At 37.9% G+C, this 20,019-nt stretch overlaps 1 protein-coding gene across 8 annotated transcripts in view; it reads left to right on the top strand.

Moving 5' to 3' along the window:
- The window catches only part of LARS2 (leucyl-tRNA synthetase 2, mitochondrial), a 207,028-nt gene that overhangs the window by 111,834 nt on the left and 75,175 nt on the right, over positions 1 to 20,019 (top strand). For all 8 annotated transcript variants that reach the window (XM_087916743.1, XM_087916748.1, XM_087916742.1 and 5 more), the window contains 5 exons: positions 959 to 1,057; positions 3,204 to 3,341; positions 8,760 to 8,863; positions 17,645 to 17,827; positions 19,336 to 19,505. In XM_087916743.1, coding sequence (XP_087772869.1) covers positions 959 to 1,057; positions 3,204 to 3,341; positions 8,760 to 8,863; positions 17,645 to 17,827; positions 19,336 to 19,505 — 694 coding nt within the window. The remainder of the gene's footprint in view (positions 1 to 958; positions 1,058 to 3,203; positions 3,342 to 8,759; positions 8,864 to 17,644; positions 17,828 to 19,335; positions 19,506 to 20,019) is intronic.

Raw genomic sequence — 20,019 nt, 5'->3', positions numbered from 1 at the left:
GTGAGGGCTTTGGGTTGCCCAACCTGGGTTGCTCACACAGGCATTGCTAGAGCAAAGCATTGTCATCCGCCTGCAGGGCGGCCACAGATGTGGCACAAACAAGAAGGGGGAGGCGGGTTCAGTAAAGCATGTTTCCTTTTTCCCCCCTACCCGTTAAGGAGGAAAGCAGGGCCTGCCCCTCCTTGCCAACTTGGGGCGACGAAAGGCCACTCTCCCTGCTTAGGATGCCCCCGCCTCTCCGGGTATTTCCCCTGGCCAGCTTTTCCCTAGGGGGTGGCTTCCCTTGTCCGCAATCCAGCAGAGTCCAGATGGGGAGGAAGAAGCATCATAGGGCTGCCCCTGCTTAGTCTGGTTTTCCCAAGGAAGGCATCTCTCCCCCCACCCCTGCTAGAGAGCCCCTGCTAAGGGTCGCCGTCTCTGCACTCAGCAAGCTTGCAGGGCCAGTTCGGGAGAGCAGTTCCTGGAGCCATGTGCAGGATTGGCTGCAGGGCTACTGCACTCTGGGAGAGAAGTGTCTTGGCCTTTGTGAAGGCAGTGGGCCCTGTCTGCAACCTGGCTTGAATCCCACCACTGGGAATTTGGGGGGGGGGGGATTCCCCCCACCAGATTTTTCAGAACATTAGTCAATTTGCCAAACTGTTGGGCAACTGTATAAATTTGTTTAATAAATAAAATACAATAAATGTCAAGATGGGGATCCATTATTTTGTTAATCATAATAGGAATATTTTTAATACTTTTGAATTACCGATTTCCTCAGCAAGGACCTGAGGATTTCACATCTCATTAGATCTCCATTTGCTTATATTAGCAGAATAGATGGTGGGGAAGAGTATAGTAATCCAAAGTCTGGATCTTATGTATTTTCTCCCATCTTAACAAACAGACCCCTTTCCCCACTCCTACTCCCTTTTATCTTAATAAATCCTTGGAAATACTAATTATAATTTATTGTCAGGTGTAAGAAGCCTGCAAGGAGAGAAACTGACACAATGGATACCTTTGTTGATTCAGCTTGGTATTATTTAAGGTACACTGATCCTCATAATACTGAAAAGTAAGTAATTTGTATATTTTTCATTCTACATTTACATGTAGTTTTATATATATAGGCTGGTAAGTCTTTTTATAACCCCAGGTGGAAGCTAACATTTCTATTCCTTGTCTTTAACTTATGTGAAGCACAGTTCAAACAAATGATTCTTCTAGGAGAATCTTTTGTGAGTCTGTTATTATTGGCTTCAGTGCAAACACAGAATATAAAAGGATTAGTCTTTGGCTGCTTTAAATGTCATAATCTTATCTCTTGTGGACCTCTCCCCCTTGGAAGTGTATATGTTGTCAAAATTTTCCAGATTCTCAACAGCTAATTTAGGGAACGTGTTTTGGACCCAACTTATTTAAATTCAGAAAAAATAATATTACAAATATATTTTAAATTATTTGAAATAAAAATAGAATTGGATGAGATTTGTAGCAAGTTATCATCTGCTAAATTTCACAGAGTTAGATTTCAAAAACATGTTACCACCTCCATTTTGAGATCAGTTCTGAAAATGATACCTCTGATAGAATTGTTTAGTAAAAAATATTCAGCAGAATAAATAGAGTAGTAAAATTATCAAAGCAAATGAAAAACAGTTCAAAGCTTTTTGAATTGGTAGCATTTATAGATTGCAGCATATAATGTGTGTGAAGTGAACAGGCAGAAGGATTAGATACTTCCAGCATTTTCCAAGCCAGCCTTCCAGGGGTGGGATTCAAATTTTTAACAACTGTTTCTGTGGGCGTGGCTTAGGTGGTGGGCATGGTGGTCATGTGACTGGGTGGGCGTGGCTTGGTGGTCATGTTATTGGCTGGGCATGGCCAACTCAATATCACTCACAAGAGGCACACATCTCCTCGCCTGGCCTCTCATGACTGTGGGGATGCTGCAAAAGTTGTAAGTATAAAAAATGGTCATAAGTCACTTTTTTCAGTGCCATTGTAACTTTGAATGGTCACTCCACACGCAAAGTACCAGCAAAGGAAGGAAAAAAAACTCCAGAGACGTTCCTGAGACAGGAAGTCTAGTCCTGCCAAGAATGCAATAAGGGTTAATGGAGAGGCAGTTTCTGTAAGCAACACCAGAATGTTTCCTTCCTGCCTTCCTTGCAGGATTAGGCCAGTAATTTCTTCTAACAACCAGTTCTCCGAACTGCTTAGAATGTTAACAACCGGTTCTTGTGAATAGGTGCAAACTGGTAGAATCCCACCCCTGCAGCCTTCCATATCACAATCTGCCATATCTCAAAGAATCCACAATAGCAAATGAAGAACAGATAAACATAGAACAATCCTCTAACATGTTATTTCAGGAGGTTTCCCTTGAAACACCGTTATTAAAGAAACTAGTAAAACTTTAATAAACTGGAGCTATTCATCCTAAAACTAGAACCTCATCTTTTTCCATATTCTGTTTTCCTTGTATAGCAAGTTTAAAGAGAAACACATGATATTGTGTAGCTGTGTTGCCTGAATGTGTTGTATCAAATTTCAGGTGGCTAAAGATGCTTTAAGAGAGTTCAGTTTTTCACCTTTTTGTAAGAGCAATTTTTATTTTAATATCTCCCAAATCTATCCTTATCTGTTCAATTTTCTCTGACATAATTTGGATTTGGTACTTGTTCTTAATCCACAAGGCACCATTTATGTTTAGGAGAGTACTTATTCTAATGAAATGATTTTATGTTAATATTTAGTTAATCCTGGTTTACTCTGTGTGTGTGTGTGTGTGTGTATGTGTCTAATTCTGAACAAATTTTTACCTTTAGTAAAAATTACTATTTTTACAGTCATATTCCTGTGCATTAAATGATTACTTCTATACATATTCTTACCTGAATGAGCAGATTGATCACCTGCCAAAAGCATAGATCTGGATAATTCCAACAGAACTGTTTGACCTCCTTTACTATTCAAGGCCACATACAGAGTGTGACTTAAAAAGGAAGTACTATCTTTTGAAGTTATGGCTGAAGTTGTGAATGTTCAGAATAGATTTTGTTGTAATATATATTCCTGTTTTCCCCTAATGGCAGTCTCAAATTAACAATACCCTTTAAATCAGGATAATAATGTTTTAGGAAGTGTTATGACTTGAAATGATTCTAACCTTCTTTAACAATTTTTATTTCTTAATGAAATCTGTTTTTTTCTGTTAGGCCTTTTGATAAAGATTTGGCTGATTACTGGATGCCTGTTGATCTATATATTGGAGGAAAGGAGCATGCAGTCTTGCATTTGTATTTTGCCAGGTTTTTCAGTCATTTTTGTCATAATCAGAATATGACTAAACACAAGTAAGTGGTACAGCCAGGGTAATGTCAGTCTTACAATACCTGTGGCTTTTATCCTTAATCAGATGCAACTCTGAAAGTATGCTAGATATGCATGTAAAAGTATGTTCATGTGTACGTATGCCTACACACTTGATTGAGCATACAATACACACTTGTGCACACATAATGAATTATTGCCCAATCATTGCCCACTTTCTCACAGATGAATGTAACAATATACATAATAATTTTACTGTATTTAACAGAGGATCAAAAGATGTCTTTTTTTTCCTCCTCCAAAATATTTGTCTATCATCTACTATTGTCAGGTATCCATAAACATATTTAATATTTTAAAAAATCATTCAAACTATTCTAAAAATATGAGTTCCAGGTATACTTGTAAAAGAAGAAACAGACATCCTGCAATCTCTGGAACTTAAAATTATATTTAATGTTCTTACTAAGAAAGGGAAAACCCTGCAGGAGGAGCAGGGACCTCTTCCCATTGGGGAGCAGGGACCAATGGCACCCCCCATCCCTAGGCATGTGGACTCATCCTATGAAGGCACAGCCAGGCCTGTCCAAATACAGAGGAGCTCGGCAGAACTGCCTCAAGTTATAGCAGACAGGAATAAGGAAGGACGAGCCAGGCCAACTACAAGGTCACGAGCAAAGCAACAAATTGTAATAGCTGGCATGTTAACATCACCTCCTAGAGATAAACATTCCAGGCTGGGTCGGCCACATAGCAGAAAGCAACAACAAGAGATAAGTCTCCTTTGACCAACATGACGGAAGCAAAAACAACAGAGCTAATTATGGATGGGAGGCAGTTGAGAGGGCCTATTATGCGTGCAAGGGCTAAATTGATTAATGGTATATAAAGGCAAAGATCTCTGTAATGGTAGCTTAATACTCTGATGATGTCAGCAGCGGCTGACAAAAGCACAGTAAGTACATGGCATTGACCATACAGTCAAGGGAACTAACTATGAGATATGAGCTTAATATATTGGATTTATATATATATATATATATATATATATATGCAGCGTTTGTCCTCAGACCACTAGTCCCATTGAGGTGATAAAGGCAAAGTAAGCAAACCTGATTAGGAAGAGAGGGATATGCAGTCCTAATTCCTAGAATGTAGTAATGAAGAAAAGCATATAGCCTAATCTCACCAAAATATGATGCATTTGTTAATGTTAGACTAGGGCTGGGAAGATGCTATTCAGATATAAAACTCTTGAAGCAGGGGTGAAATTCAATTTTTTTCCCTACCGGCTCTGTGGTCATGTGACTGGGTGGGTCAGTGTGGCCAAGTCGATGTCACTTGGCCTCTCTCTCATCTCTCTCCTCATTTCATCTCATCTCTCATCTTTGTCTTTCTCCTCTCTCATTTTTCTCTCCTCTCTCTTTCTGTCTCCCTCCCCCCTCATATCTCTCTCTGTCTCCCCCCCTCTCTTTTTCCCTCCATTTCTCTCTCTCTCTCTCTTGTCCCGGGGGGGAGGAAACCTCGGAACTGCTGCTGGATGGTGGGAATCTGACACCCGGCAGCCATGTACTAAAGACCAGATGCGGCGGGGAGGTGGGGCAATCCCGCAGCCTCCCTAAGAAACCTGTGTTGTGGCTGTTGCCTCCTGCCTCTGTGCATTGAGGCTGAGCAGCAGTGGGAAGAGCACAGACCTCCTGAGCCACAGGAAGTAGCTGCCAGCAATGCCCTCAGTCAAAGCTGTTGCGAGTGGGAGGCTCGAACACCCCCAGGAGCCGCAAAACTCTCACTGCCCCTCTGGAACTCGCCAAGCCTCTCTGCTGGGTGTGCAAGCACTTCTGACGAGGAGGAAGAGAAGTGCATGGGAGGAGGCTTGGCAGATGCTAGAGAGGCAGTGAGTGCATTGCAAGTTGGGGGGGGGGCACCGGAGATTGCATCTTTCAGGCTGTCTCCATTCAAAATCCGAGAAAGACCATTAGATTCCATTGTTAATAGAGAAAAGGACTTTTACTGGAAATCAAGTGGTAGCATCAAAGTAATTCAAGATCTGAGAAATTAGCCACGAGAATCACATATACAAAGTTATGGCAACATTCCCACCCACAATAGTTCAAACTGGCCATCCAATCTGAGATATGTATAATGCCATGTGGGGCATCTTCAGGTGATGATGCAGACTTCTGACCTCGGACCTTGGCCTAGATAGATAGAATGCTGCAGCTGCACAGTAAGCAAGTAAGCATAAACAAGAAAGCTTTCCCAAGTTTTACCAGCTCAAGCCTCCAGCACACTTCCCCCCCAAGCCTAATGTAACCTTCCTTTCCCCCCCCACCCCGTTACTATGGCAGCCGGAAAGACAGGCAGAAGAAAGATTCTTGAAGGTTGACAGCACCTTCCCCTCGCAGGCCAGGGAATACCTGGGAAGGGCTCCAATCATGCCGCAATCTCCTTTGTACTACCCTCACTGCGCACATTAGTTCACATGCCACCAGCCCACCCCCATTGCTGACATAGGTACGCTGCGGGTGACCGAATGAACGTGGGCGGGGCCAACCAAGGGTGATTTTTATTGGTTCAGCAAACCAATTCAAATTGTCCCTACCATCTTGCCCGAGGTGGACCAAGGTGGTTGAATTTTACCCCTGTCTTAAAGTAATTTTGACCTATTCAGTGTCTTCGACATCAATCTGCTGTCAAGGCTGAAAATGACATATGCGTAGCCATTTTATTTAGCCCTATTGTATATTCCTTTCTTTTTGCTGGTTACAGGGGGAGGGTTTCAGGTTTGCCACATTCCTAAGATGGGAGGAGCGGAAATAGTGATGTTTGTTTAAGCTAGATGATTTTTCCTTCCTGTGGGAACAGAAACTGACCTGGCTAAAACCTGTAGGTGGAGATTGATGACACCAGGCAACATTGATTCATTTCTATTGGGGAATGTGACTTTTGGGGGCTGTTTCTAATTTCCAATATTATGTGGTGTAATTCCAGGTTGTGTCAGATCCAGAATTACAACAGACTTTGCCAATTTGATACTTTCCTAAATAAAAGAAATGGTTTTGGAAGACGGACTTTTCTCTTTTCTTTTTAAATGGATTTCATCACCTGGAAACTTGACATTTGCCTTCCAGCAAATGCAAAATATAAATTCTCTCTCTCTGTCTCTTTCTCTGTCTCTCTCTGTATGTGTGAGTGAGGGTGGGGGGAGAGAACAAAATTGACTTATATGGAAATAAAGAGGGAATGAAATCAGAGGTTAAAAAGCAAAGTGGAGATTGCCCACTATGCCAAAAGTACTCTCTCTTTCACTGCATTTACACAATTTGTTTCTTAATGGATTTCTTGCCCATTCTTTTGCATGAAGAGCTCTAGGGATAGTACATTTTTGATTTTTTTAAAAAAGTCTTCATGCTCTTTGTTCATTAGTTCCTCTTCGTCTTTACAAAGGTTTACTGTCTAAAGAGATCATAATGAGAAAGGCATTGAAAAAGGGGTGTGGGGGAAAAACAGTATTAGTGTCTTTATTTTGGCCCAATCACATTTTGTTTCTTTTATGTTATATCTTTAGATGGTAAGTTCATATTTTATAATGGGAGTCATCCAGGGAGCCCAAGGAGGTGCCTTTGTATCCATCTCCCTCTTCTGTATCTTGATGGGAAAGATTCTGGTTAACTGTTCTGAACTAGGATTAACATGAGAGATTTCCATTCCTCTTTAACAATAAAAATCTGTACCTTCATTCTACATATATGTAGAATGTATCATCTGTATATAAGTTTTTCTTTTGTTTTATTTTTTTCCTTCTTTAAATTCCATGTTAAGTAATTTCATTTGTTACTCAGGAGAACAAGCAAAAAAGGGGTCCCAGTTATTTACTATGCTATATCAAAGCTAGTAAAGGATAAACAGTGATACAAAATTAACTACCTAAAAAAATAATAGTAGTCCAGAATTGTGGACTAAAATTTAATGACTAAAATTTAATGACTAAAATTGGAAGCAGTTTTTTCCACTAAATTAATTGCCAAGCAGTTAGTTTGTGGCTTTTCTTATAACCAGGAAATGGAACTCTAATTGTAATATTATCAATAAATAACTGCTAATGAATGAAACAATAAATGGAAGTAGACTAGGAAACAGAGTTTCTAATAATTCAGTTTCACCTGGTTCCAGATTTTCATACATTTAAAAGCACTCTATTTATACTGTTGTTCATTATTTTCTCTTCTTCATCTTTACAAACAAGACTTTGTTTTTATAGCAATAGATGGTAAAATATTTTGACCTTTTACAAGTAACAATTTCTTCAGGCAAACACAAACTGAAAACTTAGCTTGAATCAACATATGTGAATCTGCACTATATCATAAAAGTTAAAAAATTCTTGAAAAATTAACTGAGCCGGAAGAGTTATTTTATTTATTTATTTGCATCCCTTAGTATTCTTACAAATAATTCAAAGGCTGCAAACATATCCACGTTCCTGCTCCTATTTTCCCCACAATAATAATCTTGTGAGGTATGCTGGACTGAGAGAAACTGACTGGCCAGTCACCCAGCTGGCTTTCTTGGCTAAGTTGACACTTGATCTATCATTTATTGTTTTATAACCTAGTGCCTTAACTGCTAGACCATTATATATATAATCTTACCTTAAGTTGACTTTTCCATGTAAAGGTTGGAAGTTTTAGATTGATCTTTAATGTCAAAATATCTGTGTATAAAAAGAAATCTCTCCTTTTGCTATTTATCAATTCCACCAATTATTACTAATTACTTTGGAAAATTGTACTGTATTATTTCATGCATTATTTTATATTATATTATTTTACTAAAATCTTCCAACTGCATATCTTTCTCTACTTAAGTATTCATTGAAATGCCTTAAATATTTAGCATTCATCTCCTGACTTATCTGTTTTTTGCACTGGACAGCAAGAAATGGAGTAGAATCTGAGTTAAGGATATCTGATTAAAAGAGTTCTTGGGGACAGTTTTCATGACTTGAGTCTTGAGTCTTTCCTGCTATTCAGAGTTGGAATTATCCAACAAGGAATGCTCACTGTCTAAAAATTGGGCAGACTACTGTCTGTGTAACAAAATATCTTTAGTCAAGTTGGCTAAGAAATATGGAAATTGTAGAACAATAGACTTGCACAGCACCTAATTAGGAAAGGTAGGTAATGTATATCCTTATAGTTGAATAGCTCCCAATTTTATTATACTTTTGCATTTATGTTTCTAATCATTAGTTAATGAGCATATTACGTTTCTCTAATTTCCCCAGTTCAAAATCCGTCAAATATATTGATGTATAGTTGACTTTGGAAAATTCAAAATTCTGTTTGCTATATGCTTATTGTGATATTCCATCATCAATATTATATAAATAATTATTCTTGAAATGTATATTGACCTCTTCAACATTTTTCTGTCCTTAGAGAACCTTTTCATAAGCTCTTAGTTCAAGGATTAATCAAGAATCAAACATTCAAGCTACCAAAAATGGGCAAGTATTTGAAAAGAGAAGAAATTGATTTTTCTGGTAAGTGAGGTTTAGCAATGTGTAAAGTGTTTTGCATAGGAACTGTTAGCTTTCCGTGATGTGAGCCTGAATTGAAACATTCATGTTTGATATGTGAGACACTTGCTTTGGGCAGAACGGAACCAAAATAATTGTTAGCAGAGGGCCTAGTGTGATATGCCACATGGGATGTTGGTAGTAACTGAGAGGGAGAGTAGATTCTGAAGAAAAAGTGTATTTGGACTTTTGATAGAAATTAACAGGGAGATAAGAAAGATAAAAATTGACAGTGGTAGTTTAGTTGGATATTCTGTGCTAGAAATTTATATGGGAAGGCACAAAATGAGGAGAGAATGTGTGCTAGCAAGCCCTACTTACCTATCTGGATTTTGTTTTGTGTAAAATCTGAAACAAGCAAAGTAGTCATGCTGAATAGTTGATCTGAAATGGTTTACAGTATCTCTGATATAATGGTTTGCTCCAGGTTTGACACAAGCTTTCTAATTTCATGATACCTTTAGTGATGTTGGTACAGATATGATATCATTTTAGATACAGCGGGTATAAAAAAACATCCCTGTTAAAAGCCAGATTGTTGAGATCTAAAAAAATCCCTGACCAAATAAATCAATTCAGAATTTTTCTGAATAATGAAGAATAATGTAAGTTGTATAATTCAATTTAAAAAACAAACTGAAATCTTTTAGTGGGAAAAATTAAAATTAAAAAATGTATAATAATGAGCTCAATTGCATACGTGTATATCTTCCTATAAGAAGGGATGTAGCTGTCTTCAGAATTAACCAATTACATTTGAACTGATGTTAAATAGAAGTCAGTACACACTTGCTAATTAAATGATTGTGATCAAGTCCACTGTCAATGTTCTGACAGATGCCATGACTAAATTGTGAGCCTCAGGCCAAGCTTCAAAAGAAATCCAGTTATTTATTAGGAGCTTCATGTCAGCATGGACTAAGCGGAGCCAATTCTGACCTCACTTAATTCACACTTTGGCTCTGATCCTGTTCCCCCCTCCCCCCAAGATGTGTCATCAGTCACATTTCCCAATGAAGCAATTTCACAAATTGTAGAAGTCACTCCGGCCACTGTGGGTTTCCATGGAGATAACCTTGATGTAGCCAGCTGGAATGTGCTTCGTTTTGACTGAAATGCAAGTTCCTTGATGTAGGTGTGAGATTTGATTTCCTATCCCCCTTGTCTATGGCAACTCAAGAGCAGGTCGGGGATGCTTCACTAGTTAACATTCAGCTTCCTGAAGGCAACCTCTGCAAAGCAAAGACAGTTTGATGTTAGACAGTATAGATGTTAGAGGTGTGACCTCCCCCCAGGCTTTTTTGGGTTGTCTTTGTGGAATTTAGCTAGAAGGTGGTCAGCTTGGATGTTTACCCAAGTTGCCTCTGATAAGGGATAGCCCTTTCACTTGATTAGGTGTTGGAACTGTCTCCTGTGTCACCTCAAGTCAAGGGTTCGTTGCACCTCATAATGGGTTTGGCTCCCTATAACAACTGGGTCCAGGAGCTCACAGGGTAGTGGTCTCTGGGTTGACCTGACCACGGGTTTTAAGGGGCTACTATGGAATACTGGGTCTTCCCTAGAAGTTAGGGCAATTTTAATTGCAAGATGACCGGTTTGATAATCTTCACTATGGGGAATGATGAACTTATTTTTATTTATTTATTTGATTTGTCAATCGCTTACAAGATAATAGGTATAAGTATAAACATGAGTAAGAATACAGGAAATAGGTATGAATAAATGGGGACAAAAGGACGGGGATTGTAGGCACGATTGTGCATTTATACATGCCCCTTACAGACCTCTTAGGAATGGGGTGAGGTCAATAGTGGATAGTTTCTTACCAGGGAGTTTTAACTTCAAGTATTTTATGGAGAGGTAGACTTTTCCCCCCAGCTGGAATGTTTGTTGTGGGGCTTGGTGTTTGTCTGCCTGTTTCTTATAGGTCTGCACCACTTTAGTTAGTGCCTTCTTGACATTTTCCCATGCGTTGACAGCCAGTCTGTCAAGTTGATTGAGGAGGAGGGAATCCCTTGGGTATTCTGGCATTGGGATGAAGTCCATGCTGCTCACTACTTTGAATGGACTGAGTCCCATGTGAACAGCATTATTGTACGTGACCTCAAACTCGGAGCCAAACCAAAACCCGGAATGTCACATCACAGCCACCCGCTCAGGATATCACATCACGGAATTCAGGAGGTTACACCACAAAACCTCAGGATGTTGCAACACAGCCAATGACACAGGAAATTACAGCACAGGACCCAGGATGTCACAACAATAGAACTCAGAAGGTCATCCCACAGACCATGACCCAGGTCATTACGACCCAGGAGATTACAGCACAAGACCCAGGATGTCAAAACAATAGAACTCAGAAGGTCATTACACAGCCCATTACCCAAGTCGTTACAACACAGGAGGCTGATAGACACACAGCTAATACCTCAGCCACACAAGTTCTTAGGAAAAAGCCAGACAATCTGCAAACATCAACTCCATCAACCAATCAAGAAATGACAACACAGCCAACCTCCCCATCAGTATATATAGGGAGACAGCAGCTCCGATCACACTTTGATCGCACAAGCGCATCAGGAAAAATTGTTGAATACCTGACTAGGGATAAAAGTTTGATATCTTTTCTTCATTTAAATATAATGCACATTTAATCAAATATATCAACTTTGAGGTTGTACAAATGAAACATTTTGCCATAGATATGCACAATAATATCTACCATTGTTTTAAAAAAACACTTTTATTAAGTTATATTATAGAGTATTATAAAATACAAAATATAAAAGTAAATAGAAGAGCATGGGGGGAAGGGAAAGTGAAGGGAGAAAAGGTGGGATGGAGAAAAAGACGCATTGACCTCCGACTATCTCTGTTACAGTAAAATAAGGCTTAACATCAAATCACTTTTTGCTTTTCAATAATAGTATGAACAAGTCGTTTCTATAAAGATCTATCAGTCTAATCTGTAAAAACCTAAAGTCAGAGTTTCATTCTTTTCTCAAGCACGAAGTTCAGAAGCAGTTTCCATGCAGAAACAAAAGTACTTATGTGCTTTTCTTTAATCTAAATAGTCAGTTTTTCCTTTTCAGCCAACTCCATCAACTTCTGCAGCCATTCTTTCATGGTAGTAAGTTTCTTCCATTTTTGTGCATGCAATAATCTTGCTGCTGTCCATATATATAGTAAAAAAATTCCAATTTTTTGTTCAGTTCTTTTTCCATTAGACCCAAAAAGAAAAGTTCTGGTTTCATTTTTATCTCCATTTTCAGAATTTTCTGTATTAAAATATGAATACTCCAAAAAAATTAGCTTTATCATATGTCCATCATAGATGATAAAAAGTCCCTTCTTTATTTTTACACTTCCAAGATTCATTTCACGTACCTTTATACATCTTTTTAGAGTTTGCAGTATAAATCCAAGTCCAGAAAATACACAGATGACTGATTCAGCAGGTTTATTAACTTCTTTATAAACATAATAAATGATAAAGTTTATAATACCATTTGTAGATTCTTTCAATGTAACATAAGCAAAAACATAAGAAGAAGCAGCTCAGAACAGATATCAATTTCAGCAAGCAAGTTTCACTTTCAAGCTGAGCATGGAGCTAAGCCACACCCAGACTCCCTCAATTCAGCTCTCCTTGGCTGACTTTGTTACTAAGCTCTATCCAGTTCATGAATATACTCTGACGCTCCTCCCTTCATAACTGGAATAGACATAAACCTTTAATATTCTTCAGATACCTGTATTTGAAGACCCACATTTACAGTTCCCTTCAAATACCTCAGAATCCTTTTTACACCCATCCAATGCAATTATGTTGGTGCAGCAGTAAACGCAAGTCAAAATGCTTACTGCACAAGCTATGTCTGGTCTGGATCACTGACAGATACAACAAGCTCCCTATTGCTGACTGATATATCTCTTGATCACGGTGAAAGTGAAAGCTTCACTTTTGTCCTCACCTAAACTGTTATGAAAATCAGTGCTCATAGGTGTTGGAGCAGTATTACAATCTTTCATGTTATATCTCTCCAACAACTGTTCAATTTTTCTTTGTTGACTGAAAATATAACCACCTTTCTCAGTTTTTTGTATCTCCACACTGAGATAATTTTTTATTTCTCCCAAATTCTTTAATTCAAATTTCTTCTTCAACTTATTAGCTAATTCGTTTACTTGTGATTCATACTTTGCAATGAAGCAAAGATCATCCACAAATGCTAATAGCTGACAATCCCCATCTTTTAACTTTCCAGTGTATACGCATCCATCAGCCTTGCAGCTCTTGAACCCAAGACCTTTCAATATCTTATCTAAACATAGATTCCAATTCCTGGCTGACTGCTTCAGCTCATAAATGGCCTTGTTCAATTTATACACCATGTTAGGCTTTTTACTTTTATACCCTGGTGCTTGAACCATGTAAATTTCTTCTTCTAATTCTGCATTGAGGAATGCAGTGGTTATGTCAAAATGCCAAATTTTATGGCCATGTGCAGCTGCCAACGCTAGTGTCAGTCTGATGCTTTACAGTTGGCACAAATACCTCATCATAGTGCACAGTTTTCATCTGTGAAAACCCTTATGCCACTAACCTTGCTTTATATTGTATCTCATTATTGTTCAGTAGTTTCTTCTTGTATACCCACTTGCATCCTATAGCTTTGCTACCCTGTGGCAAAGTCACAGATATGAACACTTCATGGTCTCCCATGGATTTCATTTCTTTGTCCGTGACTTCTTTCCATTTTGCTTGTTCAATTTTAGGTAATGTCAATACTTCCTTATAGTTTCTTGGGTCATACTAGAGGTGGTATTCAGCAGGTTCTGACCAGTTCTGGAGAACAGGTAGCAGAAATTTTGAGTAGTTTGGAGAACCGGCAAATACCATCTCTGACTGGCCCCACCCCCATCTCTTCTCTCCCGAGTCCCAGCTGATTGGCTGGGTTGTCTTTTGTTGCCTTGCACAGGAGAACAGAAAGCAGGTGAGTGGAGTGGGGAGGGAATGGGGATTTTGCAGTAATCTTCCTCTGCTATGCCCACCAAGCCACGCCCACCAAGCCATACTATACCCACAGAACTGGTAGTAAAAATTTGTGAATACCACCACTGGCTCATACCATACATTACACAACTTAATTTTACTAGCAGAATACCTTGTCAGGTGGAATCCCTTTGTTCCATCGCTCTGACCTGCATGGCATTGACTGCTCCTGTGTTTCAACCTTCTCTTGCTTCATGTCTTGTTCAGTTTCTCCTCCCTGAATGCTGATACTGTCACTAAGTGAGTTACTGTCACTAAGAGAGTTACCATCACTAGATGGATTACCATCACTAAGTGGATCATTCCAGAAATTTGCATCAATTATGTTTCAATTTTGCTCTGCAAAACTTGCAAACCTTGAAATCACTATTATTTTGCTCCCATCGCTAAAGCAATAGCTCTTTGAGCCTGGCTCCTAGCCCATAAACCTAAGCTTTCTAGCCTTTGGCTGTCCCTTTCTTCTAATTGCTTTTGGAATATGCACCCATGCATTGCTTCCAAACACCCTTAAATGTGCCAGAGATGGCTTTCTTCCATATAGTACTGCATAAAGAGTATCATTAATGGAGAAACTCCACAAACTGTTCCATCTTTTGAACAACTTTGAAGCTGGCATGGCCAAGCTTATGGTGCAAAAGATGAACACAGGAATCGTGTTTTGCCACATTGCTAAATGTTTGTGCACACCAAACATTTTGTTCCTGCAACACATATAGGGTAATCTTGCTTTATGCCCTTTGCAAATAGTATGCCATTTTGCTTTATGAGACACTTCCCATTTACAAATGTGGTCTCAAATCCTTGCTTGTCTAAACTAGGGACACTCAGCAAATTATGCTCCATTTCGGGCACACACAAAACATTGTTGTTTCCGGATATGGAATTTGCACACTGCCTTTTCCAATGACTTTAGCCTTCTTGCCATTTGCCAAGGTTACTGCATCTCCAGCAGCTGCATCCATCCTGTAAAGCAATTTAGAATTACTAAGAATTGTTTGACTAGCTCTACTATCAACTAGCCATTGATTTCTCTCATTACAATTGCTGGCTTTTGCCACAGCAGTTTGTCCATCAGCTAATTGTTTTCTTTGCAACTTGCTTCTTTGCAAACAGTCTCTCTTTAAATGAGTTGTTTCTCTACAAATGAAGCACCTCTTCTGTTGCTGAGTTGTAATCTGATATCCCCTGCTGTTCTTCTCTTCTCTGGAGACAGCCAGTCTGGAATTTTCCATTCTGCTCCTTAGCTTTTTCTATAATGGTGTTTCTGCTCTTCAGCTAGTAAACATGCTTTAAGAGCTTCTAAACGCAGTTCCTGCTCTGGTTTGCATTCAAACAATGCAGAAACAATATTCCACAAGTCACCCAGACTGTTCAAAACCAAAAGCACTTTCTGAGATTCAGGAAACTGCATTCCACACTGTTCTAACTCCACAAACAACATTTGCATATTCACTAGATGCTGCTAATTGGATTCTTCTGGTTGCAAACTGGCTCCGTATAACTTCCTTGATAGTTGCACAATATTGCATGCTGACATACTCACATGTACAGTCCTTAATTTCTGCCAGACCTCCTTTGCAGTCTTTAAATCAGCTACATTGATAAGCTGATCATCTTGTAAACTTGATGATATAAGCCATTGCTCTATCATGTTGCCTCTGATCTGCAGCAGTTAAGGGTGCTTGGGGTGGGTTTTCAACAATATCCCACAATTCCTTTATTTTCAGGAAACATTCCATCTTTGCAGCCCAAATAATATAATTCTTCTGACCCAAATGTTGCAGAAAGGTCTCCTTAATTTTGTCAGCCATCCTGCAAAGCTTTTCCCTGCCTTGTTTCTCCTTTTAAACACAGACAGTCTCTCTCAGCTTAAATTACAATTCAATCTTTACATGTGTTCTGGTTCTGGCTGGACCCATAATCTTTTTGAGTTTGCAGCATAAATTCAAGTCCAGCAAACACACAGGTGACTGATTTAGCAAGACTATTTACTTCTTGATATATTTATATTTATATATTTAATATATATTTATATATTTAATATATATTTAATAATATGAGTAAAGTTTACAATACCATTTGTAGATTCTTTCAAAGTAACGTAAAGCAAAAGCAGCAGCAGCTCCGAGCAGATATCAGTTTCAGCAAGCAAGCAAGATAGTTTCACTTTCCAGCTGAGCACCGAGCTAAGCCACACCAAGACTCTCAGTTCCCAATTCAGCTCTCATTGGCTGACTTTGTTACTAAGCTCTATTCCAGTTCATGAATATACTCTGACACATCTTAGATAACTTATTTGGTATTAAATACTAATGATACATCATCTTATAGAAATTCTCTTTTAGATTATAATTTAATGTAAATTTTAAAGCCTTCATCCATATATTGTCTCATTGTTCAAGCATCACATTATATCCAAAATTCCTTGCCCACTGAATCATACAGTGTTTTTTACATGTTCATTTTCCAAATTCAATTTCAATAAAATTTTATAAATCTTAGCAATAAAATGTTCATCGTTGCCACATAATGAAAGTTCCAATTCATTTTTAACAAAGTAAAAACCATAGCACTTTTTACCCAATTTAATCCTTTCTTTCAGTTGCTGATAAGTAAATCAATGGCACGCATAACCTGATTCAAGTTCTTTCCTCGGCTTTAGTACTGGGTCACCAGAATTAAAAGATAACATTTTATCATATGTCAGCCAATCTGGCTTTGCCACCATTTCTTTTCTAAAAATAGCTTCCTCTGGTGAGACCCAAAGAAGCAACTTTGTAGAGAGCCTTGTTTTATTTTTATTACAAACTCTTAGTCTAACAAATGGTTATTAAAATCAACATTAACTTTACTTTTGTCATACCATAAGTAGCTATGCCATCCAAATATTAATTGATTAATGGTGATTTAACTAATTCATGTAAAATTCAAAAGGTACAAGACAAGGATGTCCTTTGTCCCCTCTGCTGTTTATTTTGCTTTTGGAAGTCTTGAATAGAGATATCAGACAGAATGACAAAATAAGAGGTATAAATATTAAGAAAGAAGTTAATAATTTGAGAGCCCTCGCTGATGATTTGGTTATATTTCTATAGGATCAAAAAAGTAATACCATTGTTGATCAAGGTGTTGCAGATAGTTAAATTGTGAAGTTTGTGGGGTTTTTGTATCTTGCTAAAAGCATAGATCATTGGGACTGATATTCAAGGGATGAACCAGATATGAATTGTTATAAGTGGGACATTAGACAACCATTACATGGGGTAATATATTTCATATGAGAGCTACCCATCACAGGAAAGGTGGATGTGATAATGATGTGCAAGATTTATTTTTTTAATTATTATAATCTTTACATCTAATACAAACTTTTTTGTACATGATTAAATTTGAAGTAAGAAAAATTAATATCTCTTGTGTATAGTAGCTTGCAAGCATTACCTAATTTTCATAGTAAAAATTCCTAGAAGAGAATAAACAATCCACTTTTTTATTCAAAAGAGCTGCCTTGAAAACTTAATTCCTCCAGTCATTTCTTTAAGCTCAGCCAATATGATTACAACCTGCTTAACTGAAGATGACCTTGAATTTGAACATGGGTACAGCAAAGGATTTAAAGCAATCCGCTCTTAACGTGAAATGTTTCTGAGGTTATATGTAACGTTTTTCTTGGTGTATATATTTAGGTCCTGAACCTATTCATGCAAAAAGCAAAGAGAAACTGCAGGTGTCATGGGACAAAATGAGCAAATCCAAGTACAATGGAATTGAACCTGAAGATATAATTCAGAAGTATGGAATTGATACAGTCCGGCTATACATCCTCTTTACTGCCCCCCCAGAGCAGGATATCTTGTGGGAAGCAAAGAGTAAGAATCCTTCTCAAAACCCAAATTCTTTGGCTATCAAATTGGTATTTTTGTTGCAAAATGCTTTTTATATTTTCAAAATGCTGACAAAATCCCCAGATTAAACCTTTTTGCTATTTTCATACTTTGTTAGTTATAGTTGTGTTATTTAGGAGTTGCCATAGGAAGACATCCTATTCTCTTTCTAGCAGTCTTCTCTAACCTGTGGCCCAAACACACGTTCTTGGCCCTTTCCATTCCAAATATTTGCCAGACACAAATGTTCTATATCAGGCTTCCCCAAGCAGCTTTCAGGTGTGCTATGAATTTAGTTACCTTAATTCTCTGTCATCAAATATTCCAGCTCATGGAAATGCAGTTCAGCATACTGGAAAAAAGTCACTAGGGTATATGTGATTTTTATTTTGAAGATATTTTGAATGTTACTGAAAACAGAAGCAGATGTGTTTTTGAAAGAAGAAATTAATATTTGTTCATATATAAATGTAGTTCCTGAAGTTGTGTGTTTTGGATTGCTGACAGGATGTATTGATTTAGATTCTTTCTATGTACAACTCCTTCATTGATCTGAAACCATATTGTTGCTTCTCTGTCTGTACAAAGCCGTACAAGGGTCATAGATGAGCAATTAACTTTGCAAGTTAACCCATAATCCTCATGGAACTGGGGAGAGGAATTATTTGCTTGATGACTGACTTCTTATCAACCCCTTCCCTCTGGAACTATTTTCTTCATGAGGTCATGGTGCCTTAATGACATTAGTCCCAGCATTCTTTCCTCATCTTAGTTGAGCAATCTGAAGATGGCTCTGTTCCCCACACAGGATACGTTGTTTTTTATTGCATAACAAATATGTATAAATAGGGATTGGTTGACCACAGATTTTTGCACTTTGCCATTAATTAAAAAGCAGAAGGATCTTCAACATTCACATAGTAGGTATGCTCCCAGAGGGTACAATAGTGAGAATTAGACGGTTGAAGGAGAATCATTGTTTTCAGTAATTATGCAGAAATGTTTAAGAAGCAGATCTATAAAAAGCAACTCAGATATGAGGATATGAACTGTTATACGCTCACATTCTTTAATTCTGTAGAAAATGCGGAATGCCTTATCTTCCTTCTTTGTAAGCAGTAGTACTTGAATCTGTATTTTTCTTTGTAATTTCCAAGGTAAGAGAGCACTTGGTTTAGACATCACTTTTTATCTAACTTACAGTGGACAATCCCGGTAAAAGGTTCCTAGCATTAAACCATAAGCCTGAAGAAAGAAAGAAAAAATCAGAATATTTTAAATTCAATGAGTAGTGCTTTATTATTAAACGTTGAATATCATTTTATCCCAATTAAATAAGACTATTTCTACTTGTTCTAAAATTAAAAAGTGGCACTGATGACTGATTATAAAAAAAGGGCAGAATTCTTTTTTTTCTTTTTCCCAAGCTGAAATTGTTATCTTAACATGAGCTAATGAAAGCTTCTGTCTCCTATCATTTTTTTTTTTTTTAGCTGATGCAATCCCTGGAGTGTTACGATGGCAAACTCGCATCTGGCACCTAGCAACTAAATTTATAGAAGCCAGAAATTCTGGTCCACTACCAAGTCCTCATTTACTTAACCAGAAAGATAAACTGAATGCCAGACATATTTGGACACAGAAGAACTTCACTGTCTCTCAGGTTGGAAAGAGATTCTGCCTAGTCCAAACATTTTAGCAATATTTAACTGATGGCTAAAATCAAACTGCAAAAGTGATGTAATATTTTTTACTTGTTTAGGGTGCATTTCTATAGTAAAACATATTTCTAAAGTGAGGGAAATTGGTCTGGTTCTATAATGGAAAATAAAAATGTCACAGATGTAACAAGGCTAGATATGACATAGCAGGAAGTGCTACCTTCCACAATCCAGCACATAGTTCATCATGAAGTGGTAGTCCAGAACATCTGAAGACCATTATTTTGGAGAAAACTAGAGAATGTTTTGTGAAAATCAGTTATTGCTTTGTAGTTGTTGATGCAGATAACAACAATGTTCTATTTCATACATATCATACGTGTTCCTATTTCTTCCATAATGTTGTAGCACCCAAAATAGTCATGAAGAACAATTGTAATGGTATCTCAATAGATAGCAATCTATTGCTCAGATAGCAATCATCTTTGTCTTGCTCCAAAGCCAGGAATATTAAGT

This window comes from Pseudonaja textilis, chromosome Z (genome assembly GCF_049901715.1).
Source record: "Pseudonaja textilis isolate UNSWEBS1 chromosome Z, rPseTex1.2, whole genome shotgun sequence".
Classification (NCBI taxonomy): Eukaryota; Metazoa; Chordata; class Lepidosauria; order Squamata; family Elapidae; genus Pseudonaja; species Pseudonaja textilis.
This window is presented reverse-complemented; position numbering and strand designations above follow the sequence as displayed.